At 42.2% G+C, this 24,130-nt stretch overlaps 1 protein-coding gene across 1 annotated transcript in view; it reads right to left on the reverse strand.

The window, feature by feature from the left end:
- Positions 1 to 23,720, reverse strand: part of MYOM3 (myomesin 3) — a 141,204-nt gene extending 117,484 nt beyond the window's left edge. The window contains exons 1-3 of the mRNA XM_056557031.1: positions 23,547 to 23,720; positions 12,581 to 12,661; positions 5,057 to 5,216 (exon numbers count right to left, since the gene is read on the reverse strand). Of these exons, the coding sequence (XP_056413006.1) occupies positions 5,057 to 5,216; positions 12,581 to 12,661; positions 23,547 to 23,653 (348 nt within the window). The 5' untranslated portion in view covers positions 23,654 to 23,720. The remainder of the gene's footprint in view (positions 1 to 5,056; positions 5,217 to 12,580; positions 12,662 to 23,546) is intronic.
- Between the last annotated feature and the right edge of the window lie 410 nt (positions 23,721 to 24,130).

Here is a 24,130-nt window from a genome sequence, read left to right on the forward strand (position 1 = left end):
ATTTGTACAGTGGTAGAATTATTTCCTTGTCGTGGGCATCTATGCTCCTATTGATGAACCCCATGATTTTATTTGCCTTGGCAGCAGCTGCCCTACAGTGATCACTACAGCTAAATTTACTGTTAAGTCCTTTTCCACATCAGTCGTCCCAAGTGTGCTCCCATTTAATACATAATCCCAGCCTGGATTTTTCCTCCCCATGTGCATAACCTTACATTTATCAGTGTTGAACCTCATGTGTCACTTCCCAGCCCAAACCTCCAACCTATCCAGATCCATTTGTAACAGTGCACTGTCCTCCATTGTGTTTACCGCTTTACAGAGTTTATTTTCATCTGTAAAGATTGCTACTTTACTCTTCAACCCCTCTACATGGTTATTAATAAATATATTTAATAGAACAGGACCCAAGACTGACCCCTATGGTACCCCACTAGTAACAGTCACCCAATCAGAATAAGTACCATTAATAACCACCCTCTGTTTCCTATCACTGAGCCAGTTACCCACTTACACACATTCTCCCCCAGCCCAAGCATTCTCATTTTATGCACCAACCTTTTATGTGGCACCGTATCAAATGCTTTGGAAAAATCCAGATATACGACTTCTTGCAATTGCCCCTGGTCCAGTCTGGAGCTCACCTCCTCATAAAAGCTGATCAGGTTAGTTTGACAGGACCGATCCCCCATAAAGCCATGCTGATATGGAGTCATACATTTATTTTTATCAAGATACTCCAAAATAGCATCCCTTAGGAAACCCTCAAACAATTTCCATACAACTGAGGTTAAACTAACAGGCCTATAATTCCCAGGGTCACCTTTTGACCCCCTTTGAAATATTGGCACCACATTTGCCATGCTCCAGTCCTGGGGAACAGTCCCTGTTACTATAGAGTCCCCTAATATTAAAAATAGAGGTCTGTCTATTACATTACTTAATTACTTTAGAACACGGGGGTGAATACCATCTGGACCTGGTGATTTGTCTATTTAGATTTTTTGTAGGTGGCACTGTACTTCTTCCTGGGTTAGACAGGTGACCTGTACTGGGGAGTTTACCTTATCTCGCTGTATGTCACCTATCATTTCATTTTCCTCAGTGAATACAGAGAAGGAGAAGAAGTTGTTTAATATATTTGCTTTTCCCTAATACCCGTTTATTATTTCTTCCTCATCATTTTTTAAAGGGCCAACACTAAAATTTTTAACCTTTTTGCTATTTATATAGTTAAAAAACAATTTGGGGTTAGTTTTCCTCTCATTGGCAATGAGTCTTTCTGTCTCTAATTTTGTGGCTTTTATCTGTTTTTTTTTTACATATTTTACATTTTTCTTTATAGCTTTTTAATGCTTCTTCACTGCCATCCTGTTTTAGTAGTTTAAATGCTTTACTTTTGTCATTTATTGCCCCCTTAACATTTTTACTCATCCATATTGGTTTTCTTTTATTTCTGACCCGTTTATTCCCATAAGGTATATACATCTTACAGTGAGAATTTAAGATATTTTTTAAAGTCTCCCATTTAGTGTCAGTATTCTTGTTTTTGAGGACATTATCCCAATTTATATTGTTAAGAGCTTCTGAGTTGGTCAAACTTTGCCTTCCTAAAGTTCATTGTTTTTGTGGCCTCTCGAGAGATTCCCTTATTGAAGAACAAGTTATAATGTTTTATATTATGATCACTATTTCCTAGGTGTCCTTCTACTTGCACATTAGTTACTCTGTCAGGTCTGTTGGTTAATATTAAGTCCAGTAGGGCACCCCCTCTGGTCGGGCCCTGCACCAATTGGGACAGATAATTGTCTTTAGCTATAGTAAGAAACCTGTTTCCTTTATGAGATTCACAGGTCTCAGTCTCCCAGTTTATATTCAGGATAGTTAAAGTCCCCCAATATTATCATCTAATTTTGATTTGCTGCCTTGTTTATTTGCCTCAGTAATTGATCTTCTGCCTCTTCCATTAAGTTTGGTGGCTTATAGCAAACCCCTATCAGAATTTATATATCCTCCCGTAGTGTGACCTTCAGACTCGATTTCACATAAAGACAAACTCCTCCCCCTTTCCATTTTTGTCTGATCCTTCCTGAATAGACTATAACCCTGTTTGTTGACTGCCCAGTCACATGCAATTCAAAGGGGTATGTTTTTTCCTTAACTATTCTAAACCCTTCCTCCACTCCACCCCCAAGTACATTAATAAGCCCCCCTCTCTATCTACACTATCTTCCCCCTCTATGTTGAAGGTTCCCTCCCCCCAGTCCCTATTTTAAACACTCCTCCAACCTTCTATCCATCTTCTCCCCAAGCACAGCTGCACCCTCCCCATTGAAGTGCAGCTGTCCCTACGGTAGAGCCGGTATCCATCTGCGATGTCGGCACAGTTCTCCATGAACCCAAACCCCTCCTTCCTACATCAGCTTCTGAGCCACTTGTTTACCTCCCTAATCTCCCGCTGCTTCTCTGGTGTGGCTCGTGGTACAGGTAATATTTAAAAAAATATTATATTGGAGGTCCTTGCCTTAAAGGGGTACTCCGATGGAAAACATTTTTTTTAAATGAACTGGTGCCAGAAAGTTAAACAGATTTGAAAATTACTTCTATTAAAAAATATTTACCCTTCCAGTACTTATTAGCAGCTGTATGTTAGAGAAAATTATTTTCTTTTTGAATTTCTTTTTTGTGTTGTCCACAGTGCTTTCTGCTGACACCTGATGCCCATATCAGGAACTGTCCAGAGCAGGAGAAAATCCCCATAGCAAACCTATGCTACTCTGGACAGTTCCTGACATGGACAGAGGTGTCAGCAGAGAGTACTGTGAACAAGTCAAAAAATAAATTCAAGAAGAATAATATTTCCTCTGTAGTATACAGCTGCTAATAAGTACTGAAAGGATTAAGATTTTTAAATAGAAGTAATTTACAAACCTGTTTATCTTTCTGGCACCAGTTCATTTAAAAAAAGTTTTCCACTGGAGTAACCCCTTAAAGCTTGCCGCCTAAGTCCCTGAAACCATTTTTAAGGACACTCCACCTACCTCTTACTGTCATTTGTGCCAATATGTACCATGACTGCTGGGTCCTCTCCAGCCCCACGAGCAACCTGTCAACCCGATCCGCAATGTGCTGAACTCGAGCACCAAAAAGACAATGCACTGTTCGGCAATCCCGGTCTTCGTGACAGATCTCCCTGTCTGTCCCCCACTACCAGTACCTGTCTAGCCTGCCCTGCACTCCTCCCTCCTTACTGAAGCAGACACCCCGCCGCCCCCCCCCCCCGGCCGTCAGAGGCAGAGTCCAGAGTTATTGCAGCTCAGCTCCCATTGAAGTGAAAGAGAGCTGACCTGTTTAACCCAATTTGGCCACTACAAAATGTGCCGAGCTGTCATTTTCCACATCCGTTCAGTGTATTTCAGGTGGTGTGGCTCTGGCAAACAGCTGGTTAGTGTGGTGCCGGATGATGGACCCACACCGATCAGATATTGATGGCCTGATACCTGCATGCTGAGTGTCAGAGCAATATGACATTACTATCTGGGTGCATTATGTTTTTTTTTTCTATGAATCAGTTTTTCTAAGTTTTAAGCATCAATGAACTGCACACAGAAAAGAAGACATACCTATACTACTGTTTTTTTTTTTTAATTATTATTATTCTGCTGTTGCCAAGTAAATAAATAAATAAGTGCTAAATGTGTCAACAGACTGCCTGCCATCTAGGTCTTTCAAGATTTATGCTTTGTATGTCAAGTTTATGGACCAAAAAACGGTGTGTAGCCCTGTCTTAGAGAATGCGATTTTTACGTGAACAGAAAAGTATCGTACAGTAGTCTCATTGAACTCCTGGGCATTAGGGCTTCTTAAGAGTCAGCCACTCATTCTACAGATATGGAGGACGATGCACATTTACTTCTTGCTTGATCACTATAGGTGCTCCTGCCGGATGAGCATAATTCATACTCTAATGTTCTTCAGTTTAGTTTGGCAGCAGCCATACTGGCTCTTATCTCTTTAACATTTTTTGTTATTATTTAACTATTATTAAAAACCATGAGCAAGTGATAAAAACAAGCAAATACAAAACCCATAAACTTACTGTGTGACATGCTGATATGACAGGAATAAAAAGTTGCTAGCTATTACATAACAGTAACTTCTGGTTAGGTAGGAAAAATGTTTTTGAATAGAAGAGACTACTTTATGTTTTTTTAGGAACACTAGTTGCTGTAGACAGTTCCATCTAAAGCTGTTAAAGGGGTACTCCACTGGCAAAAAAATTTTTTAATCACCCGGTGCCAGAAAGTTAAACAGATTTGTAAATGCAAAAGTAGAAGATAGTCAGCTCACCAGGCCACCGCACGGCAAAATAGTCCTCCAAGGTTAAGAAGAATGCAGGAAGATGCCAGCGATTAAGAAACTTCACCTTTATTGGATTCACGTTAAAAACATCGACATGGAGAGACTTCAATAAGACAAGCGATTATGCTTGGCGCTGACTCCTGGGATTTTAATTGCTTGTCTTATTGAAGTCTGTCCATGTCGATGTTTTAACGTGAATCTAATAAAGGTGAAGTTTCTTAATCGCTGGCATCTACCTGCTTTCTTCTTAGATTTGTAAATGACTTCTATTTAAAAATCTTAATCCTTCCAGTACTTATCAGCTGTTGTATGATCCACAGGAAGTTCTTTTTTTTAAATTTCCTTTCTATCTGACCACAGTGCTCTCTTCTGACACCTCTGTCTATTTAGTAACTGTCCAGAGTAAAAGCAAATCCCCATAGCAAACCTATCCTGCTCTGGACAGTTCCTAAAATGGACAGAGGTGTCAGCAGAGAGCACTGTATTCAGATAGAAAGGAATTTAAAAAAGAAAAGAACTTCCTGTGGAGCATACAACAGCTAAGTACTGGAAGGATTAAGATTTTTAAATAGATGTCATTTACTAATCTGTTTAATATTCTGGCACCAGTTGATTAAAACATTTTTTTTCACCCACTGGAGTACCCCTTTAAAAAAAAACAATAGCCATATCAGTCTACCCAATAGCTACTTACTATTTCATGCAAGGTTTTACGATCTGCTCTAACACGCAATGATCTGCAAGCTTGAAGTATCTTGATTTCCAGCTTCTCCATATTGTTTTTGAAACCAACACGCTTCTGCCCTCTTGTTTCATACCACAAGTCTGAGGAATTCCACTTTATTCTGCTATCCCTGTTGAAGGATACAGTGTTGATCAGTAACTTTCCTTAAGTTTTCATAAGTTTGTCCGGGGCTAAAAGGAGATATCCAGTGCTGAAAAACGTATCCCCTATCCTAAGGATAGGGGATAAGTTTCAGATCACGGGGGGTCCGACCGCTGGGACCCCCCATGATCTCCTGTGCGTGGCCCCGGCAGCCCGCGGGAAGGGGGAGTGTTGACCACCCAGGAAGCGGCGGGTGACACTCCCCCTCAATACAGCCATATGGCAAAGCCAGAGCACTGCCTTTGGCAATCCCTGGCTCTGCCATAGCACTATATTGAGGGGGGCATGTGGGACGCCGTTATGTGCGGTGGTCGACACTGCTATCTGGCCAGCGAGCCGGGGCCCCATACAGGGGATCGCAGGGGGCCCCAGTGGTCGGACAACCGCGAGCTGAAACTTATCCCCTATCCTTAGGATAGGGGATATTTTTTTCAGCACAGGACTACTCCTTTAAGCGTAGTTGCAAAATACCATGTAAATAGTGCAACTGGTGAACTGCTGTTCTATTCTACCATATACTAACACACAGTAGTTACAGTAGTAGTCAGAATTTATCATTTCATAAATATAAGCAGTTGAGATAGAATATGTATAACTTTATCTTAAGATTAAAATATTCTGCATTGTTGGAGGGTAATAAGAACGATGAACAGCAAAGCAACTGGACTTCTCATATTACATTTACATATTCTAGATATCTGCCAATTATTACCTGCAAAGATGGGATTTTTTTCATTTACTCCTTCCTATATAAATACACTGGCCTTTATTAAGCAAACTACATTCTTTTTTATTTAGACATACATTGCACCAAAGTTTGGCGCATCTTTATCTAAAGCACATTTTATTGTGTGTTTTAGACACTCTTTGCTCCTCACTCAAAAAGAACACGTGGCTCATCGAGGAGTGGTATGACTTTATTGTAAAGAAGGTATGGCCTTAAATGCAACATACTGTGGCAAGATGTGCCAAAATGTAGGCACAGATGTTTTAAGATAACTTAAAATGGTGTAAAACTTAAACTGGAAAATCTATGGTTGTGCCAAATGTATTAACCAGCCTTAGCCACTTCAATAAGTGTGCCTCATTCTTAGGCCGTCTAGTTCCAGCCTACACCATCTCGTTTTTAAGCAGCATTGTGTTACTTTTAGCACTATAATGTGCCAAGCAACTTAGAACCTCCACAAGTCATTATTCCATAAATAAATGCATGCACTTTTTGGTTTTATCCAATTACCCAGAAAACCTGTAAAATATCCTATTTATCTACAGTCCATATGAAAATACTCTTGTAGAGTGGCACACAAAGTAGCTAATATTCTGCATTACCACCTTTGAAATATTTTCATTCTATGACAGGTGTTACGCCGAGCGCTCCGGGTCCCCGCTCCTCCCCGGAGCGCTCGCTTCACTCCCTCCGCTGCAGCGCTCCGGTCACGTCCTCTGACCCGGGGCGCTGCGATCCTGCTGCCAGCCGGGATGCGATTCGCGATGCGGGTAGCGCCCGCTCGCGATGCGCACCCCGGCTCCCCTACCTGACTCGCTCCCCGTCTGTTCTGTCCCGGCGCGCGCGGCCCCGCTCCCTAGGGCGCGCGCGCGCCGGGTCTCTGCGATTTAAAGGGCCACTGCGCCGCTGATTGGCGCAGTGGTTCCAATTAGGGTTTTCACCTGTGCACTTCCCTATATTACCTCACTTCCCTTGCACTCCCTTGCCGGATCTTGTTGCCTTAGTGCCAGTGAAAGCGTTCCTTGTGTGTTCCTTGCCTGTGTTTCCAGACCTTCTGCCGTTGCCCCTGACTACGATCCTTGCTGCCTGCCCCGACCTTCTGCTACGTCCGACCTTGCTTCTGCCTACTCCCTTGTACCGCGCCTATCTTCAGCAGCCAGAGAGGTGAGCCGTTGCTAGTGGATACGACCTGGTCACTACCGCCGCAGCAAGACCATCCCGCTTTGCGGCGGGCTCTGGTGAAAACCAGTAGTGGCTTAGAACCGGTCCACTAGCACGGTCCACGCCAATCCCTCTCTGGCACAGAGGGTCCACTACCTGCCAGCCGGCATCGTGACAGTAGATCCGGCCATGGATCCCGCTGAAGTTCCTCTGCCAGTTGTCGCTGACCTCACCACGGTGGTCGCCCAGCAGTCACAACAGATAGCGCAACAAGGCCAACAGCTGTCTCAACTGACCGTTATGCTACAACAGTTGCTACCACAGCTTCAGCAGTCATCTCCTCCGCCAGCTCCTGCACCTCCTCCGCAGCGAGTGGCCGCTCCTGGGATACGCTTATCCTTGCCGGATAAATTTGATGGGGACTCTAAGTTTTGCCGTGGCTTTCTTTCCCAATGTTCCCTGCATCTGGAGATGATGTCGGACCTGTTTCCCACCGAAAGGTCTAAGGTGGCTTTCGTAGTCAGTCTCCTGTCCGGAAAAGCCCTGTCATGGGCCACACCGCTCTGGGACCGCAATGACCCCGTCACTGCCTCTGTACACTCCTTCTTCTCGGAAATCCGAAGTGTCTTTGAGGAACCTGCCCGAGCCTCTTCTGCTGAGACTGCCCTGTTGAACCTGGTCCAGGGTAATTCTTCCGTTGGCGAGTATGCCGTACAATTCCGTACACTTGCTTCAGAATTGTCCTGGAATAATGAGGCCCTCTGCGCGACCTTCAAAAAAGGCCTATCCAGCAACATTAAAGATGTTCTGGCCGCACGAGAAATTCCTGCTAATCTACATGAACTTATTCACCTAGCCACTCGCATTGACATGCGTTTTTCTGAAAGGCGTCAGGAACTCCGCCAAGATATGGACTCTGTTCGCACGAGGCGTTTCGTCTCCTCGGCTCCTCTCTCCTCTGGTCCCCTGCAATCTGTTCCTGTGCCTCCCGCCGTGGAGGCTATGCAGGTCGACCGGTCTCGCCTGACACCTCAAGAGAGGACACGACGCCGTATGGAGAACCTCTGCCTGTACTGTGCTAGTACCGAACACTTCCTGAGGGATTGTCCTATCCGTCCTCCCCGCCTGGAAAGACGTACGCTGACTCCGCACAAAGGTGAGACAGTCCTTGATGTCTACTCTGCTTCTCCACGTCTTACTGTGCCTGTGCGGATGTCTGCCTCTGCCTTCTCCTTCTCTACAGTGGCCTTCTTGGACTCTGGATCTGCAGGAAATTTTATTTTGGCCTCTCTCGTCAACAGGTTCAACATCCCAGTGACCAGTCTCGCCAGACCCCTCTACATCAATTGTGTAAATAATGAAAGATTGGACTGTACCATACGTTTCCGCACGGAGCCCCTTCTTATGAGCATCGGATCTCATCATGAGAGGATTGAACTTTTGGTCCTCCCCAATTGCACCTCGGAGATTCTCCTTGGACTTCCCTGGCTTCAACTTCATTCCCCAACCCTGGATTGGTCCACTGGGGAGATCAAGAGTTGGGGGTCCTCTTGTTCCAAGAACTGTCTAAAACCGGTTCCCAGTAACCCTTGCCGTAACTCTGTGGTTCCTCCAGTAACCGGTCTCCCTAAGGCCTATATGGACTTCGCGGATGTTTTCTGCAAAAAACAAGCTGAGACTCTACCTCCTCACAGGCCTTATGATTGCCCTATCGACCTCCTCCCGGGTACTACTCCACCCCGGGGCAGAATTTATCCTCTCTCTGCCCCAGAGACTCTTGCCATGTCCGAATACGTCCAGGAGAATCTAAAAAAGGGCTTTATCCGTAAATCCTCCTCTCCTGCCGGAGCCGGATTTTTCTTTGTGTCCAAAAAAGATGGCTCCCTACGTCCTTGCATTGACTACCGCGGTCTTAATAAAATCACGGTTAAGAACCGCTACCCCTTACCCCTCATCTCTGAACTCTTTGATCGCCTCCAAGGTGCCCACATCTTCACTAAATTGGACTTAAGAGGCGCCTATAACCTCATCCGCATCAGAGAGGGGGACGAGTGGAAAACGGCATTTAACACCAGAGATGGACACTTTGAGTATCTGGTCATGCCCTTTGGACTGTGCAATGCCCCTGCCGTCTTCCAAGACTTTGTCAATGAAATTTTTCGTGATCTGTTATACTCCTGTGTTGTGGTATATCTGGACGATATCCTAATTTTTTCTGCCAATCTAGAAGAACACCGCCAGCATGTCCGTATGGTTCTTCAGAGACTTCGTGACAACCAACTCTATGCCAAAATTGAGAAATGTCTGTTTGAATGCCAATCTCTTCCTTTTCTAGGATATTTGGTCTCTGGCCAGGGACTACAGATGGATCCAGACAAACTCTCTGCCGTCTTAAATTGGCCACGCCCCTCCGGACTCCGTGCTATCCAACGCTTTTTGGGGTTCGCCAATTATTACAGGCAATTTATTCCACATTTTTCTACCATTGTGGCTCCTATCGTGGCTTTAACCAAGAAAAATGCTGATCCCAAGTCCTGGCCTCCTCAAGCAGAAGACTCCTTTAAACGACTCAAGTCTGCCTTTTCTTCGGCTCCCGTGCTCTCCAGACCTGACCCTTCCAAACCCTTCCTATTGGAGGTTGATGCCTCCTCAGTAGGAGCTGGAGCTGTTCTTCTACAAAAAAATCCTTCCGGGCATGCTGTCACTTGTGGTTTTTTCTCTAGGACCTTCTCTCCAGCGGAGAGGAACTACTCCATCGGGGATCGAGAGCTTCTAGCCATTAAATTAGCACTTGAGGAATGGAGGCATCTGCTGGAGGGATCAAGATTTCCTGTTATTATCTACACCGACCACAAGAACCTCTCCTACCTCCAGTCGGCCCAACGGCTGAATCCTCGCCAGGCCCGGTGGTCTCTGTTCTTTGCCCGATTTAATTTTGAGATTCACTTTCGTCCTGCCGATAAGAACATTAGGGCCGATGCTCTCTCTCGTTCCTCGGATGCCTCAGAAGTTGATCTCCCTCCGCAACACATCATTCCACCTGACTGCCTGATCTCCACTTCTCCTGCCTCCATCAGGCAGACTCCTCCAGGAAAGACCTTTGTTTCTCCACGCCAACGCCTCGGAATCCTCAAATGGGGTCACTCCTCCCATCTCGCAGGTCATGCGGGCATCAAGAAATCTGTGCAACTCATCTCCCGCTTCTATTGGTGGCCGACTCTGGAGACGGATGTTGGGGACTTTGTGCGAGCCTGCACTATCTGTGCCCGGGATAAGACTCCTCGCCAGAAGCCCGCTGGTTTTCTTCATCCTCTGCCTGTCCCCGAACAGCCTTGGTCTCTGATTGGTATGGATTTTATTACTGATTTACCCCCTTCCCGTGGCAACACCGTTATTTGGGTGGTCGTTGATCGATTCTCCAAAATGGCACATTTCATCCCTCTTCCTGGTCTTCCTTCTGCGCCTCAGTTGGCTAAACAATTTTTTGTACACATTTTTCGTCTTCACGGGTTGCCTACGCAGATTGTCTCGGATAGAGGGGTCCAATTCGTGTCTAAATTCTGGAGGGCTCTCTGTAAACAACTCAAGATTAAATTAAATTTTTCCTCTGCATATCATCCCCAGTCCAATGGACAAGTAGAAAGAATTAACCAGATCCTGGGTGATTATTTGCGACATTTTGTTTCCTCCCGCCAGGATGACTGGGCAGATCTCCTTCCATGGGCCGAATTTTCGTATAACTTCAGGGTCTCTGAATCTTCCTCCAAATCCCCATTTTTCGTGGTGTACGGCCGTCACCCTCTTCCCCCCCTCCCTACCCCCTTGCCCTCTGGTCTGCCCGCTGTGGATGAAATTTCTCGTGACCTTTCCATTATATGGAGAGAGACCCAAAATTCTCTCTTACAGGCTTCTTCACGCATGAAGAGGTTCGCGGATAAGAAAAGAAGAGCTCCCCCCGTTTTTTCCCCTGGAGACAAGGTATGGCTCTCCGCTAAATATGTCCGCTTCCGTGTCCCTAGCTACAAGTTGGGACCACGCTATCTTGGTCCTTTCAAAATTTTGTATCAAATTAATCCTGTCTCTTATAAACTTCTTCTTCCTCCTTCTCTTCGTATCCCTAATGCCTTTCACGTCTCTCTTCTCAAACCACTCATCCTCAACCGTTTTTCTCCCAAATCTGTTCCTCCCACTCCTGTTTCCGGCTCCTCGGACGTCTTCTCGGTCAAGGAAATTTTGGCTGCCAAAAAGGTCAGAGGGAAAAATTTTTTTTTAGTAGACTGGGAGGGTTGTGGTCCTGAAGAGAGATCCTGGGAACCTGAGGACAACATCCTTGACAAAAGTCTGCTCCTCAGGTTCTCAGGCTCCAAGAAGAGGGGGAGACCCAAGGGGGGGGGTACTGTTACGCCGAGCGCTCCGGGTCCCCGCTCCTCCCCGGAGCGCTCGCTTCACTCCCTCCGCTGCAGCGCTCCGGTCACGTCCTCTGACCCGGGGCGCTGCGATCCTGCTGCCAGCCGGGATGCGATTCGCGATGCGGGTAGCGCCCGCTCGCGATGCGCACCCCGGCTCCCCTACCTGACTCGCTCCCCGTCTGTTCTGTCCCGGCGCGCGCGGCCCCGCTCCCTAGGGCGCGCGCGCGCCGGGTCTCTGCGATTTAAAGGGCCACTGCGCCGCTGATTGGCGCAGTGGTTCCAATTAGGGTTTTCACCTGTGCACTTCCCTATATTACCTCACTTCCCTTGCACTCCCTTGCCGGATCTTGTTGCCTTAGTGCCAGTGAAAGCGTTCCTTGTGTGTTCCTTGCCTGTGTTTCCAGACCTTCTGCCGTTGCCCCTGACTACGATCCTTGCTGCCTGCCCCGACCTTCTGCTACGTCCGACCTTGCTTCTGCCTACTCCCTTGTACCGCGCCTATCTTCAGCAGCCAGAGAGGTGAGCCGTTGCTAGTGGATACGACCTGGTCACTACCGCCGCAGCAAGACCATCCCGCTTTGCGGCGGGCTCTGGTGAAAACCAGTAGTGGCTTAGAACCGGTCCACTAGCACGGTCCACGCCAATCCCTCTCTGGCACAGAGGGTCCACTACCTGCCAGCCGGCATCGTGACAACAGGTATTGGGTATGCCACATTTAAAAAACAAATCTCTATAAATCTATAAAAAAAAAAAACTTTATCTATAGATATTAAAGCCACGTGAAGTTTGGACTCGCGTAAGACTAAGATCACATATTCATAATATTGTCATGTGCAAGGTCCCAAATTCTGTACAAGTAGAGTCTTCTAGGACAATTATGTTATCCTGAATTACATATTTGTAACATCTTAGGTTCTTTAGTATGATGTTAATGTTTTCTTTAAGAAAAACTAGATTGTCAGTTAGTAATAATCTATGAAGCAATGAAACCGTTTTTTTGTATGTGACAAGAAAAACAAAAGAGGGTCCACTTACAATGTAGATCTCAAGGTCTGTTCAGCTCTGGCTATTGAAAGGTCTATAGAATTAATGGGTATGTCGGCAAGTTCTTCCTCACTGAAAGATACAAAAAAGAAACAATATTTTTAGCTTTTCAGTTTATGAAATTCTATCAGCAAACCAATAATGTAGATTCTGTATATATTTCAGTATACATTTCACTATGTATGTATTAATATTATGAAGATTACATTAATTTACATTTGTTTTTAAATACATTTTCACAATTTACTAAGTTTGATTAGTGACAGAATACAAAATAGAAGTGATAGAATACAAAATAATAAAAAAATAGAAAGGGAAGTACTATATATGTTAGAAGACAAGCAGCTGCTGTTCAGTAATAATGTAATGAGGCTGGGTCTCCACTGAGTTTTTTGCAGTGGTTTTTTTTTGTCCAAAAAAACGCCAGAAAAAACTCCAGAAAAACTGCCCTGCGTTCTTGGCTTTTTCTCTGGCGTTTTTCCTTGCGTTTGAGGCTTTATGTGGAAATAGCTTTTTTTTGCACTTTGGTGTTTTTTTGGTACCCTTTGTTGGGTACCAAAACCCCCCCCCCCCAAAAAAAAAAAAAGGATGCTGTAGGGATGTAAAAAAAAAGTATGTTTTTAATAATGTGTTTAATAAAGTGTACTTGTGTTTTTTTGACTTTTTAACCTTAATTTTTTACATTTTTTAGGTAGTACTACTACTCCCATCATGGAACACACTGTTCCATGATAGGAGTAGTAGTACTTTGACTCACTGTCAGATTGCCCCGGCTGTTACATTTGCCATCCACGGCGATCCTCCTGTATACTGTATAGGCTGGCCGCTCTTCTCTGGTCCCCTGTACTGCTGTATATTTACAAATATTCATATTTCCCGCTGAGATGTGATTGGCCAGAGGGTTCTAGCCAATCACAAATGTCTGAGAAATATGAATATTAGGACATATACGGCAGGGACCTTAGAAGAGCGGCCGGCCGGATCTATACTTTAAACAGGATGATCGCAGTTGATGTCTAGAGTGACATCAGCTGATGTCACTCTAGACATCAGCTGCGATCATCCTGTTTAAAGTATAGATCCGGCCGGCCGCTCTTCTAAGGTCCCTGCGGTATATGTCCTAATATTCATATTTCCCAGACATTTGTGATTGGCTAGAACCCTCTGGCCAATCACATCTCAGCGGGACCAGAGGAGAGTGGCCAGCCTATACAGTATACTGGAGGATCGCCGTGGCTGACAAATGTGACAGCCGAGGCAATCTGACAGTGAGTCAAAGTACTACTACTCCTATCATGGAACAGTGTAGTCCATGCTGGGAGTAGTAGTACTACCTAAAAATGAATAAAAAAATTAAAGACACTCACATACACTATATTTTTATAATTGTCAGTACATTTTAGTGCCCTGCCCGCCCACATAAATTGCTTACTGTTTCAAAATTAAATAACATTTCTTTATAAAAAAAATATACATTTCGTTAGATACAATTTTTTCTAACACTAATGTATATTTTTTCAAATTTTTTTAATGTTACCCTATGAAATTTAAATAAAAAAGGTATCTCCCTCACTTTTTTGGATCGCTAAAGTCCAAAAAAGATGTGCAAAAACGCCAAAGTTAAAACCCACATAGCGTTTTTCATTGCGTTTTTTCATCCCCATAGACTTCTATGGGGGGAAAACGCAACGTTTTTGCAACAAAAACGCCAGACCCTCAGCAAGCAGACGTTTTTGAAATCCAGCGTTTTTGGCCAAAATCACGAAAAAACGCCAAAAGGATAAAAAAAACGCCAAACTCAAAAACGCCAAGTGGATAAGGGTTTCTGCAGTTTCCTTTAGACTTACAGCTAACATCTGGCCGCAGCATTTTTTCGCAAAAAAAAAGCCATGCGGCAAAATGGTCATGTTTAACAGCGTTTTTGTGAAAAATTACTCAGTGGAGACCCGGCCTAATAGAGGTTTTTGGACATACAGATGATAGAGATTGCAGTATTAAGAGAGATGCAGTATTAATTCAAATGCAGAAGAATTGGGAGACTGATGGCTAACATTTCATTGATCAGTGCAGTCCCAGCCATGAGGACTAGTGAGGACTAGTGATTTACATGATGATAAATGTGTTCATTGGGAGTACAGTATGCTTGCACCATAATGAGAGTACAATTGTTTGCCAACTTTTGCTTATGTATTAAAATAATCTTTTATGCCATTGGTTCTTGTTAACATTGATTAAACACCAGTAGCTAGTGTATAAACTGTAAGGATCTGGTGAACTACTTAAAATAGCAAAGCAGTAGATAAATTGTATTCTTGGTGCACCACAGATGCTTTCTGTCAGGTAAGATCACTGTATTGTAGTACTGTACATTTATACATACCAAACGATGAAATAATAATCTACATATGCCGGCCCAATATTTGTTATATAATATTTGTAAGACATTTTCCTTTAAAGGGGTACTCCCGTGGAAAACTTTTTTCTTTAATCAACTGGTGCCAGAAAGGTAAACAGATTTGTATATTACTTCTATTTAAAAATCTTAATCCTTCCAGTACTTATTAGCTGCTGAATACTACAGAGGAAATGGTTTTCTTTTTGGAACACAGAGCTCTCTGCTGCTCTGCTGGCATCTCTGTCCATTTTAAGAACTGTCCAGAGCAGGAGAAAATCCCTATAGCAAACATATGCTGCTCTGGACAGTTCCTAAAATGGACAGAGATGTCAGCAGAGAGCTCTGTGTTCTAAAAAGAAAACCATTTCCTCGGTATTATTCAACAGCTAATAAGTATTGGAAAAATTAAGATTTTTTAATAGAAGTAATTTACAGATCTGTTTAACTTTCTGGCACCAGTTGATTTAAGAAAAAAAAAAAAAAAAGGTTTTCCATGAGAGTACCCCTTTAAGGGCCAATAAATCTTTTTTAATGAGGTCAGTTTTTCCATGCCAAAGAGGATTAAAGCCTATGTAATACTATCATGTTATGCAAACATGTTTAAATGCCTGGCATCACATCTACATTCTTGAGAAGAACACGGAGGGTGAGAAGGGTGACAGATGATGATCAACACTTAGAGTTAACATTTAGTGAATTATTATTGATCTCACAGCTGCTTGGAAATAAAAACAAAGCTAGGAAAATATTTGGTAGATGTGGGCTAATATAATAAAACAACCATAGAAGACATCACTGACTAATGGGAGGTTGCCTAAAACTGGAAAAAAGATTATAATTGTTATTTTTGTTAGAAACAGCACCACTCTTGTCCATTGGCTCCTTCTAGTATTACAGCTCAGCCCTATTCAAGTAAATGGAGCTAGGCTCTAATTTAAATGTATCCAACTTAAAGGTAAGGAATAGAGATGAGCGAACTTACAGTAAATTCGATTCGTCACAAACTTCTCGGCTCGGCAGTTGATGACTTATCCTGCGTAAATTAGTTCAGCTTTCAGGTGCTCCTGTGGGCTGGAAAAGGTGGATACAGTCCTAGGAAAGAGTCTCCTAGGACTGTATCCACCTTTTCAAGCCCACCGGAGCACCTGAAGGCTGAACTAATTTATGCAGGAAAAGTCATCAACTGCCGAGCCGAGAAGTTCGTGAAGAATCGAATTTACTGTAAGTTCGCTCATCTCTAGTAAGGAAACCTAAATGTAAGGAAATATTGCAAGAGATGTAATTTTTTGAATTTTTGTATATCCATTTAATGCCTGTAAAAGATAAAGAGGAAAAATAAAAATGGAGCTAGGCAATAGCAGGCAAATCCTATGGACACGAATGGTGCTGCTTCTGGGAAAACCTCTTCATGGCGGCGTTTTCACTTTTTTTTTTTTGTAAAACTGCGACTGCAGTTTTTGAGCCAAAACTGTATTCAAAAGTAAAAGGGAATATACAAGAAAAATTGATAATTCTCTTTTTTGCTGGATACACTTCTCGCTTTGGCTCAAAATCTTCAGCTGCAGTTATCTTAAGATTAAAAACCTGCCAAGTGAAAACACAGCCTTAGAGCCCTTTCACATAGCGGAATTTTCAAGCGTAATCTGGCATTCTGTTGCAGCAGCCTCCCACTGTTTTTAATGGGATTCTGCTACGAAACATCTGCTGCAAAAATTCAAATACTGAAGTAAGCGGAGAGAATGAACATATTCATTCTTTCAGAAAATAGAAAAAAGCAAAAAGGACTGGAATTGCTTATAGTTTAACAACTAAAACTTTCTTTTGACCGAGTTAGCCAGAATATACACCTATACCCGTGGTGCTAAATGTAGTTTATATTGAAGATTAAGATCATACAGCATATATACAAAATGGGTCACCAGAAGTGGTCTTGATAATAAATGATTGTTTGAAAAAAAAACTGAAATCCAGTAGAGCAAAATTATAACATTATAAAAAAGAAAATGTCAATATTGAAGAAAAAGCTACTATGCAGCACCATGTAACTAACAGCTGTAATGTGTAACAGCAATTGTAGCAATGTGGTAGCAGTCCCGATAAGGGCAAATAGACCAGTCCAGAAACAGTCATAATAGATACAGCTCATTTGAAGTTTGGCTAGAATAAAAATAGAAATAATGCTACACACCTAAAGGAGAAGTATCATGTAAGAAAACGTATCCCCTATCTGAAACATGGGGGCCGCCACGCCCCTTTATATAACTCTATGGGAGAGCCGAAGATTGCCGAACGGCTCTCCTATATGGAGGGGGTGTTACAGCCCTCGCTTCGGGCAGGGGTCATGATGCACCGCTGTGAAGGAAAGCCAGGGCACCAAACAGGAGATCCAAACAGGGTCCCCTGTGATCTGCCGCGGCGATCCAATCATCCAGCACGGCAGCCGGAGGTCCACTCACCTGCCTCCGCTGTCTTCCGGGAGTCTTCTGCTCTGATCTGCCTTCCGGCAGACCAGAGCAGAAGACGACCGATAACCCTGATCAGTGTTGTGTCCTATACATAACACTGAACAGCATTAGCAATCCTATGGGGACTATTAAAGTGTAAAAATAAAAGTTAAAAAAGTAAAAAAATAAAGTAAAAAAAATGTGAAAAACCCCCTCTCCCAATAAAAATGTAAATTGTCCCATTTTTCCTATTTCACCCCCAAAAAGTGTTAAAAAAATATTTTATGTACATATTTGGTATTGCTGCATGTGTAAATATCTGAACTATTAAAATAAAATGTTAATGATACCGTACGGTGAACGGCGTGAACAGAAAAATAAAAAAAAGTCCAAGATAGATGCTTTTTTATAACATTTTATTCCCAAAATTTTTTATAAAAAATGGACTAAAAGTTCTATATAAGCAAATATGGTATCAATAAAAAGTAAAGATCACGGCGCAAAAAATGAACCCTCATACCGCCGCTTATACGGAAAAATAAAAAAGATATAGGTCTTCAAAATAGGGGGATTTTAAACATACTAATTTGATTTAAAAGTTTGCGATTTTTTTTTAAGCGCAACAATAATAGAAAAGTACATTATCATGGGTTTCATTTTAATCGTATTGACCCAAAGAATAAAAAAGCAAATGTCATGTTTACCGTAAATTATACGTCGTGAAAACAAAACCTTCCAAAATTAGCAAAATTGCAGTTTTCTTTTTAATTTCCCCACACAAATAGTATTTTTTTGGTTGCGCCATACATTTTATGATAAAGTGAGTGATGGCATTACAACGGAAAACTGGTCGCACAAAAAACAAGCCCTCATACTAGTCTGTGGATGAAAATATAAAAGAGTTATGATTTTTTGAAGGCGAGGAGGAAAAAAAAAAAACGTAAAAATTAAATTGTCTGCGTCCTTAAGGCCCAAATGGGCTGAGTCCTTAAGGGGTTAATTCCCTTACAGAACCACTAAAGTAGGGGGAATATATCATTCCCTGTACCTGCGCAAAATTTGAAAATTTGTCCAATTTTTTTTTTTTGCATAAAAACTGGTTTTGCACAAATTTTTGTGTGCAAAAACCAGAACTTGCACAAAAAATGATGCAATGTTGCGCCGCTGCAATGGTGCTGGGAAAGGTAAATTCCCCTTACTGTGTTAAACAATGCTTAGCTTCAGGTTCTTCAGATTGTTAAACAATAAGGCAGGATTGCTGTTGTAAGTTCACCTGAATTTTGGTACAATTTGCATCAAAAACTGGTGCTCAAGTTTTGCACCACATTTAGTATGCATTTTAGATACTTTTTGCACGCCATCAGACAAGGAAGGGGGCTTCTTCGGATAGGAACATGACTTCACAGGAAAGGGGTGACAACATGTGGTAAACATTTACACAAAAACTGTTAAGCCAACTAATAGGTGGCAAAAGGTTGAACAGAAGAGTCGGACGATGTTCCAGATTTATCCTGAGCCTCTATGATAAATCAGGTGTCTTCTTAGATTGTCTAGTCCAAATTTACAATGTCTAAGAATAATAACTCATTTCATTCTGGTTGATAGAAGAGGATTCTGAATGGGGAAAATGAATAGGGTAATTGAAAATGGGCTTTCTAGAATACACATATTTTTCACAAATGACTATTATGATGTACTGTGCACAATAGTCATTTCTTAAATGTGATCCATTTCCAAATCGACACCTAAATTGCAGAACGGAGACCTTTGCACAGTGGCTGCTTTCAGCTGTATATTGCTGTACTATATTAGCCCTTCTGCCTGTAAAACATAACATTTTGAAAAGAAAGCCTTTTCACTCCTCTAGATTTGTTTTTATATACACATTGCAATGTGTATACAAGTGACTAACATCTATGTTTTATAAGCTTAGTGCAGTAGAACAGAAGGGGACCAGATGTTCCCTCCATTATAAGGATGCTAGAATTCCATGGGGTGTGAGACTGGCCTGAATGACAAGATCGAGTACGAATGCCTCCATTGTCCTGGTAATCTTGTACTACACTTAAAACAAATGTATAAAAGGACCTGTAAGTCAGATCTGCATACAGTGATATTAAAGGGGTACTCCGGTGGAAATTTTTTTTTTTTAGATCAACTGGTGCTAGAAAGTTAAACAGATTTGTAAATTACTTCTATTAAAATATTGTAATCCTTCCAGTACTTATCAGCTTCTGTATGCTCTAGAATAAGTTGTGTTGTTCTCCCCAATCTAATTGCGATGCTCTCTGCTGCTGCCGCCTATGTCCATGTCAGGAACTGTCCGGAGCAGGAGAGATTTGCTATGAGGATTTGCTCCTACTTTGGACAGTCCCCGACATGAACAGAGGTATCAGCAGAGAGCACTGTGCTCAGACTGTAAATAACTTCACAACTTCCTCTGGAGCATACAGCAGCTGATAAGTACTGGAAGGATTAAGATTTTTAATAGAAGATTTGTAATTTACAAATCTAGACAAAAATAATTTTTGAGGCTCAAGGTCTTTGGATAAGGAACACACTTGTTGGTTAAGATATATGAAATATTTATTAATTAATTAATTACTATCAACTGATAGTCCGGGATCACAGGGCCCTTGTAAATCCACGGAATCAGAAGATTCATAAAAAATATAAAATCATAAAATTCATATGTATATTCATAAAATAAAAGATATCTTATATATTTAAGCCGCTGAAGAAAGCACCTAGTGGGTGCTGAAACGCGTCCGGCGACCCCCCCTAAGAGACGTATGAGACCACTATCATCATTTGCAGTCCAGAGCAATTACCGGCTATCACACGGACATTTCTGAGCGCGCGGTCAGAGACCGGGAGCGCGTGCTCTCTACACGAGGACGCCACCTGGATTACCTGCCTTGCAAGTGCAGCAGCCCCTGTATCTATCGCCCACCATCTGCTAACATCGCGCAAATAGGAGTCGGCAGAGACTCCAGCGGTGCGCTCTCAGGCCAGAGAGCGGGGACAGACGGCTGCCTGACATCGCTGAGGACAAGCAAGGAACCGTAAAGTTACCTCCCGAGAATCGCATCAGGACCGGTGAGCTAAACCTTTCCCAAACACTATGCTCATAGTTTGAATTTACCGCTGGGGAATACAGCATCCTAGGATTGCTCTATATAACATACAGAGCGACATCTAAGTCTGGAGCCACAGACACCTGAATAATATTCAACTGCCACTTTACTGTCTTGAAAGGACATTCATAAGTGTGATAGACTGTGTTACATATTTTCAGGACTGCACTAGCACTTTGATGGACATTATTTATACAATTACTATCCAGAGTGCCGATTTGAGATAGCTGCTACCCTTTCCAGTGGTCTTATACATCTATATATATATATATATATATATATATATATATATATATATATAATTTTATTTTATGAATATACATATGAATTTTATGATTTTAGATTTTTTATGAATCTTCTGATTCCGTGGATTTACAAGGGCCCTGTGATCCCGGACTATCAGTTGATAGTAATTAATTAATTAATAAATATTTCATATATTTTAACCAACAAGTGTGTTCCTTATCCAAAGACCTTGAGCCTCAAAAATTATTTTTGTCTAGTACTCCCTTTCCAGACACCTTGGGTACAGGTGTTAGTTTGAGTTACCCGGGTCATTCTAGTGAAACTTTCCGCAGGAGCCTCTCCGTCCTTTTTCTAATTTACAAATCTGTAGAACTTTCTGCCACCAGTTGATTTGAAAAAAATAGTTTTCCACTTTAATATGGCTCAATATTCAGGTCTCCTATAATTTATTATTATATTAGATAACATAATCTTGACATTTCCATTTCAGTGTGTGGGACTATAACTCCTTGGCAGCTGGTCCACTGTCTTGGAGTTATGCTAGTCTTTGATTTATAATTGAGTTCCTATAGTAAGTTCCTTTTAACATTCTTGTCACCTGCACCTCAAAAACATCTTCAGAATTCAACATTTTTTTTTTATTATGGAAACAACTAAAACTCTTGTTGTTGCTCTGATTCTTTCTTACATTGACTATTGTAACTCCACACTAATATCTCTTCTCTACACTTTCCTTTCTCCTGTCTATTCTAAATGCCGCACCCAGAATCATCTTCCTTTCCAAATGTCACATTGATGTCAGTCATTACACTGGTTATGCATTTGGTCCAGAATACATTACAAAATCCACACTCTCATCCACAAAGCTCTCCACAGTGCTGCACCTTCCTATATCTCCTCCCTCATCTCTGTCTACCATCCTACATGTGCTCTCTGCTCTGTTAAAGGGGTACTCCGGCGCTTAGACATCTTATCCCCTATCCATGGGGACCCCTGTGATCTTGCATGCCACACCCCATTAAAATCAGTCCCCGAAGCGTGTTCACTCCGGGTCTGTTTACTGTCGATCACGGGGCCGGAGCATTGTGATGTCACGACTCCGTCCCCGTGTGACGTCACACTCCGACCCCTCATTGCAAGCCTATGGGAGGGGGTGTGACGGCCGTCACGCCCCCTCCCATAGACTTGCATTGAGGGGCGGGGCGTGATGTCACACAGGGGGCGGAGTCGTGACATCACGCTCTTTCGCTTGCGTGGTCGGGATCCGAAGCCTCCAGCGTTGCCGGAAGCCATTGAGGTGGGTGCTGCAGCCGAGATCCTGGGGGTCCCCAGCAGCGGGACTCCCGCAATCTGACATCTTATCCCCTATGCTTTGTATAGGGGATAAGATGTCTAGGGGCGGAGTACTCCTTTAATGTTCTAAGACCAACACAGAATTCGACTGTCTCACTCCAGTCTTCAATACTTTACTGCACCAATTCTCTGGAACACAACACCCTGAACTCAACATCCACAGTTTTAAATGTTTCCTAAAGAAAAATATTTTCAAGTAGAATTATGACATTCCTGATTGATGTCCCCTACTATCAATATGCCCCTCCCCCACACTATCATTCAGTGTTCCCCCTATGCTCTATGCACTTCAAACATTCAGATTGGTTGATGACTGGTTCACCACCTTTATGTGATCAACCTTATTTATAAGAAATGGCTGGAACATAGTATTAATAAAGCATTTTCTGCCCTTTGTCTTAACCCCAACTACTCTTGTTTTAACAACTAGTATATAATATTGCACTCCTTTTGTACCCTCAGAAATATAAAGTGCTGTGAAATGTGTTGCCAATATATAAATAAATATTTTTAGAATTATTATTATTTCTTAAAGGGGTACTCTGGTGGAAACTTTTTTTTTTTTAATCAACTGTTGCCAGAAAGTTAAACAGATTTGTAAATAAGTCTATTAAAAATCTTAATCCTTCCAGTACTTATTAGTTGCTGAATACTTCAGAGGAAATTCTTTTATTTTTGGAACACAGTGCTCTCTGCTGACATCTCTGTCCATTTTAGGAACTGTCCTGAGCAGCATATGTTTGCTATGGGATTTTCTCCTACTCTGGACAGTTCTTAAAATGGACAGAGATGTCAGCAGAGAGCACTGTGCTCGTGATGTTAGCAGAGAGCTCTGTGTTCCAAAAAGAAAATAATTTCTGGAAGGATTAAGATTTTTTACTAGAAGTAATTTACAAATCTGGCACCCGTTGATTAAAAAAAAATAATAAAAAATAATTCCACCTGAGTACCCCTTTAACTGTCTGATAAAATGAAAGCTGAGCTGTGATTGGTTATAATGTGCAACAAAGACAATTTTTCTGTTAGACAGTTTTGATACATTTGCTTCATTGTATCCATATATATATATATATCACTTTAATTGGTTATGGTTGAGGATGTAACATTGGTGCTTTGCTACTAGACATCGAGAAGACCCAGGGAGAATAATTACAATTTATACAATGCACGTGTGAATCATTTAGGGTGGAATTTATTACTACTTTCACCCCAAAAAAATGAGTGTAAACTAAGTCACATATTATTGCCATTTTAGTGATTGCGCAATTTTTTTTTTTGCCAAAACCTGCTCAAAAACCATAAATTCCTCCCTGAATTTATATATTGTTTAACAATATATATGTAAATTAAGAATTGTATGCAACAGTTTAAGATAGACTGACCTTGTTTTAAATTTCCTTTTGGACGTCACTGTTTCCATTTGAAGTTTGCGCTTATTTTGCTCAGACTCCTCCTCTTCCATGTGGGCATATCTAATGCTCTTCTCCATTTCAGAAACAGACTGCTGAATATAGTTAGAAAAAAGGAAACATGACTTGACAACTGTGGGTCCATAAGACTGGGTTCACATTAAATTTGTGCCACCTGTGGCATTTATACATTGTCAAAATGTCAAAATAACATGCCATCATACACTTACTGGCCCCTTTATTTGGTACACCTTGCTATTACTGTGTGTGACCCCTTGTTGCCTTCATTCTTTATAGCATACTTTTTACAAGGTGCTGGAAACATTCCTTAGAGATTTTAGTTTATATGGACGTGATGGCATCACATAGTTGCAGCAGATCTTTTGGCTTCACATCCATAATACGAATATCCCATTCTACTACATCCAGAAGATGCTGTATTATATTAAAGGAGTTAATGTAGTGTATAATAAATGGGGAGGGGGGCCGCGTCAGTCTGCAGGAAGCGCTGTGTCGTCCCCAGCAGGAAGCCGAGGCAGATGGGATATGGGATACAT

This window comes from Hyla sarda, chromosome 2, assembly GCF_029499605.1.
Source record: "Hyla sarda isolate aHylSar1 chromosome 2, aHylSar1.hap1, whole genome shotgun sequence".
Lineage (NCBI taxonomy): Eukaryota > Metazoa > Chordata > Amphibia > Anura > Hylidae > Hyla > Hyla sarda.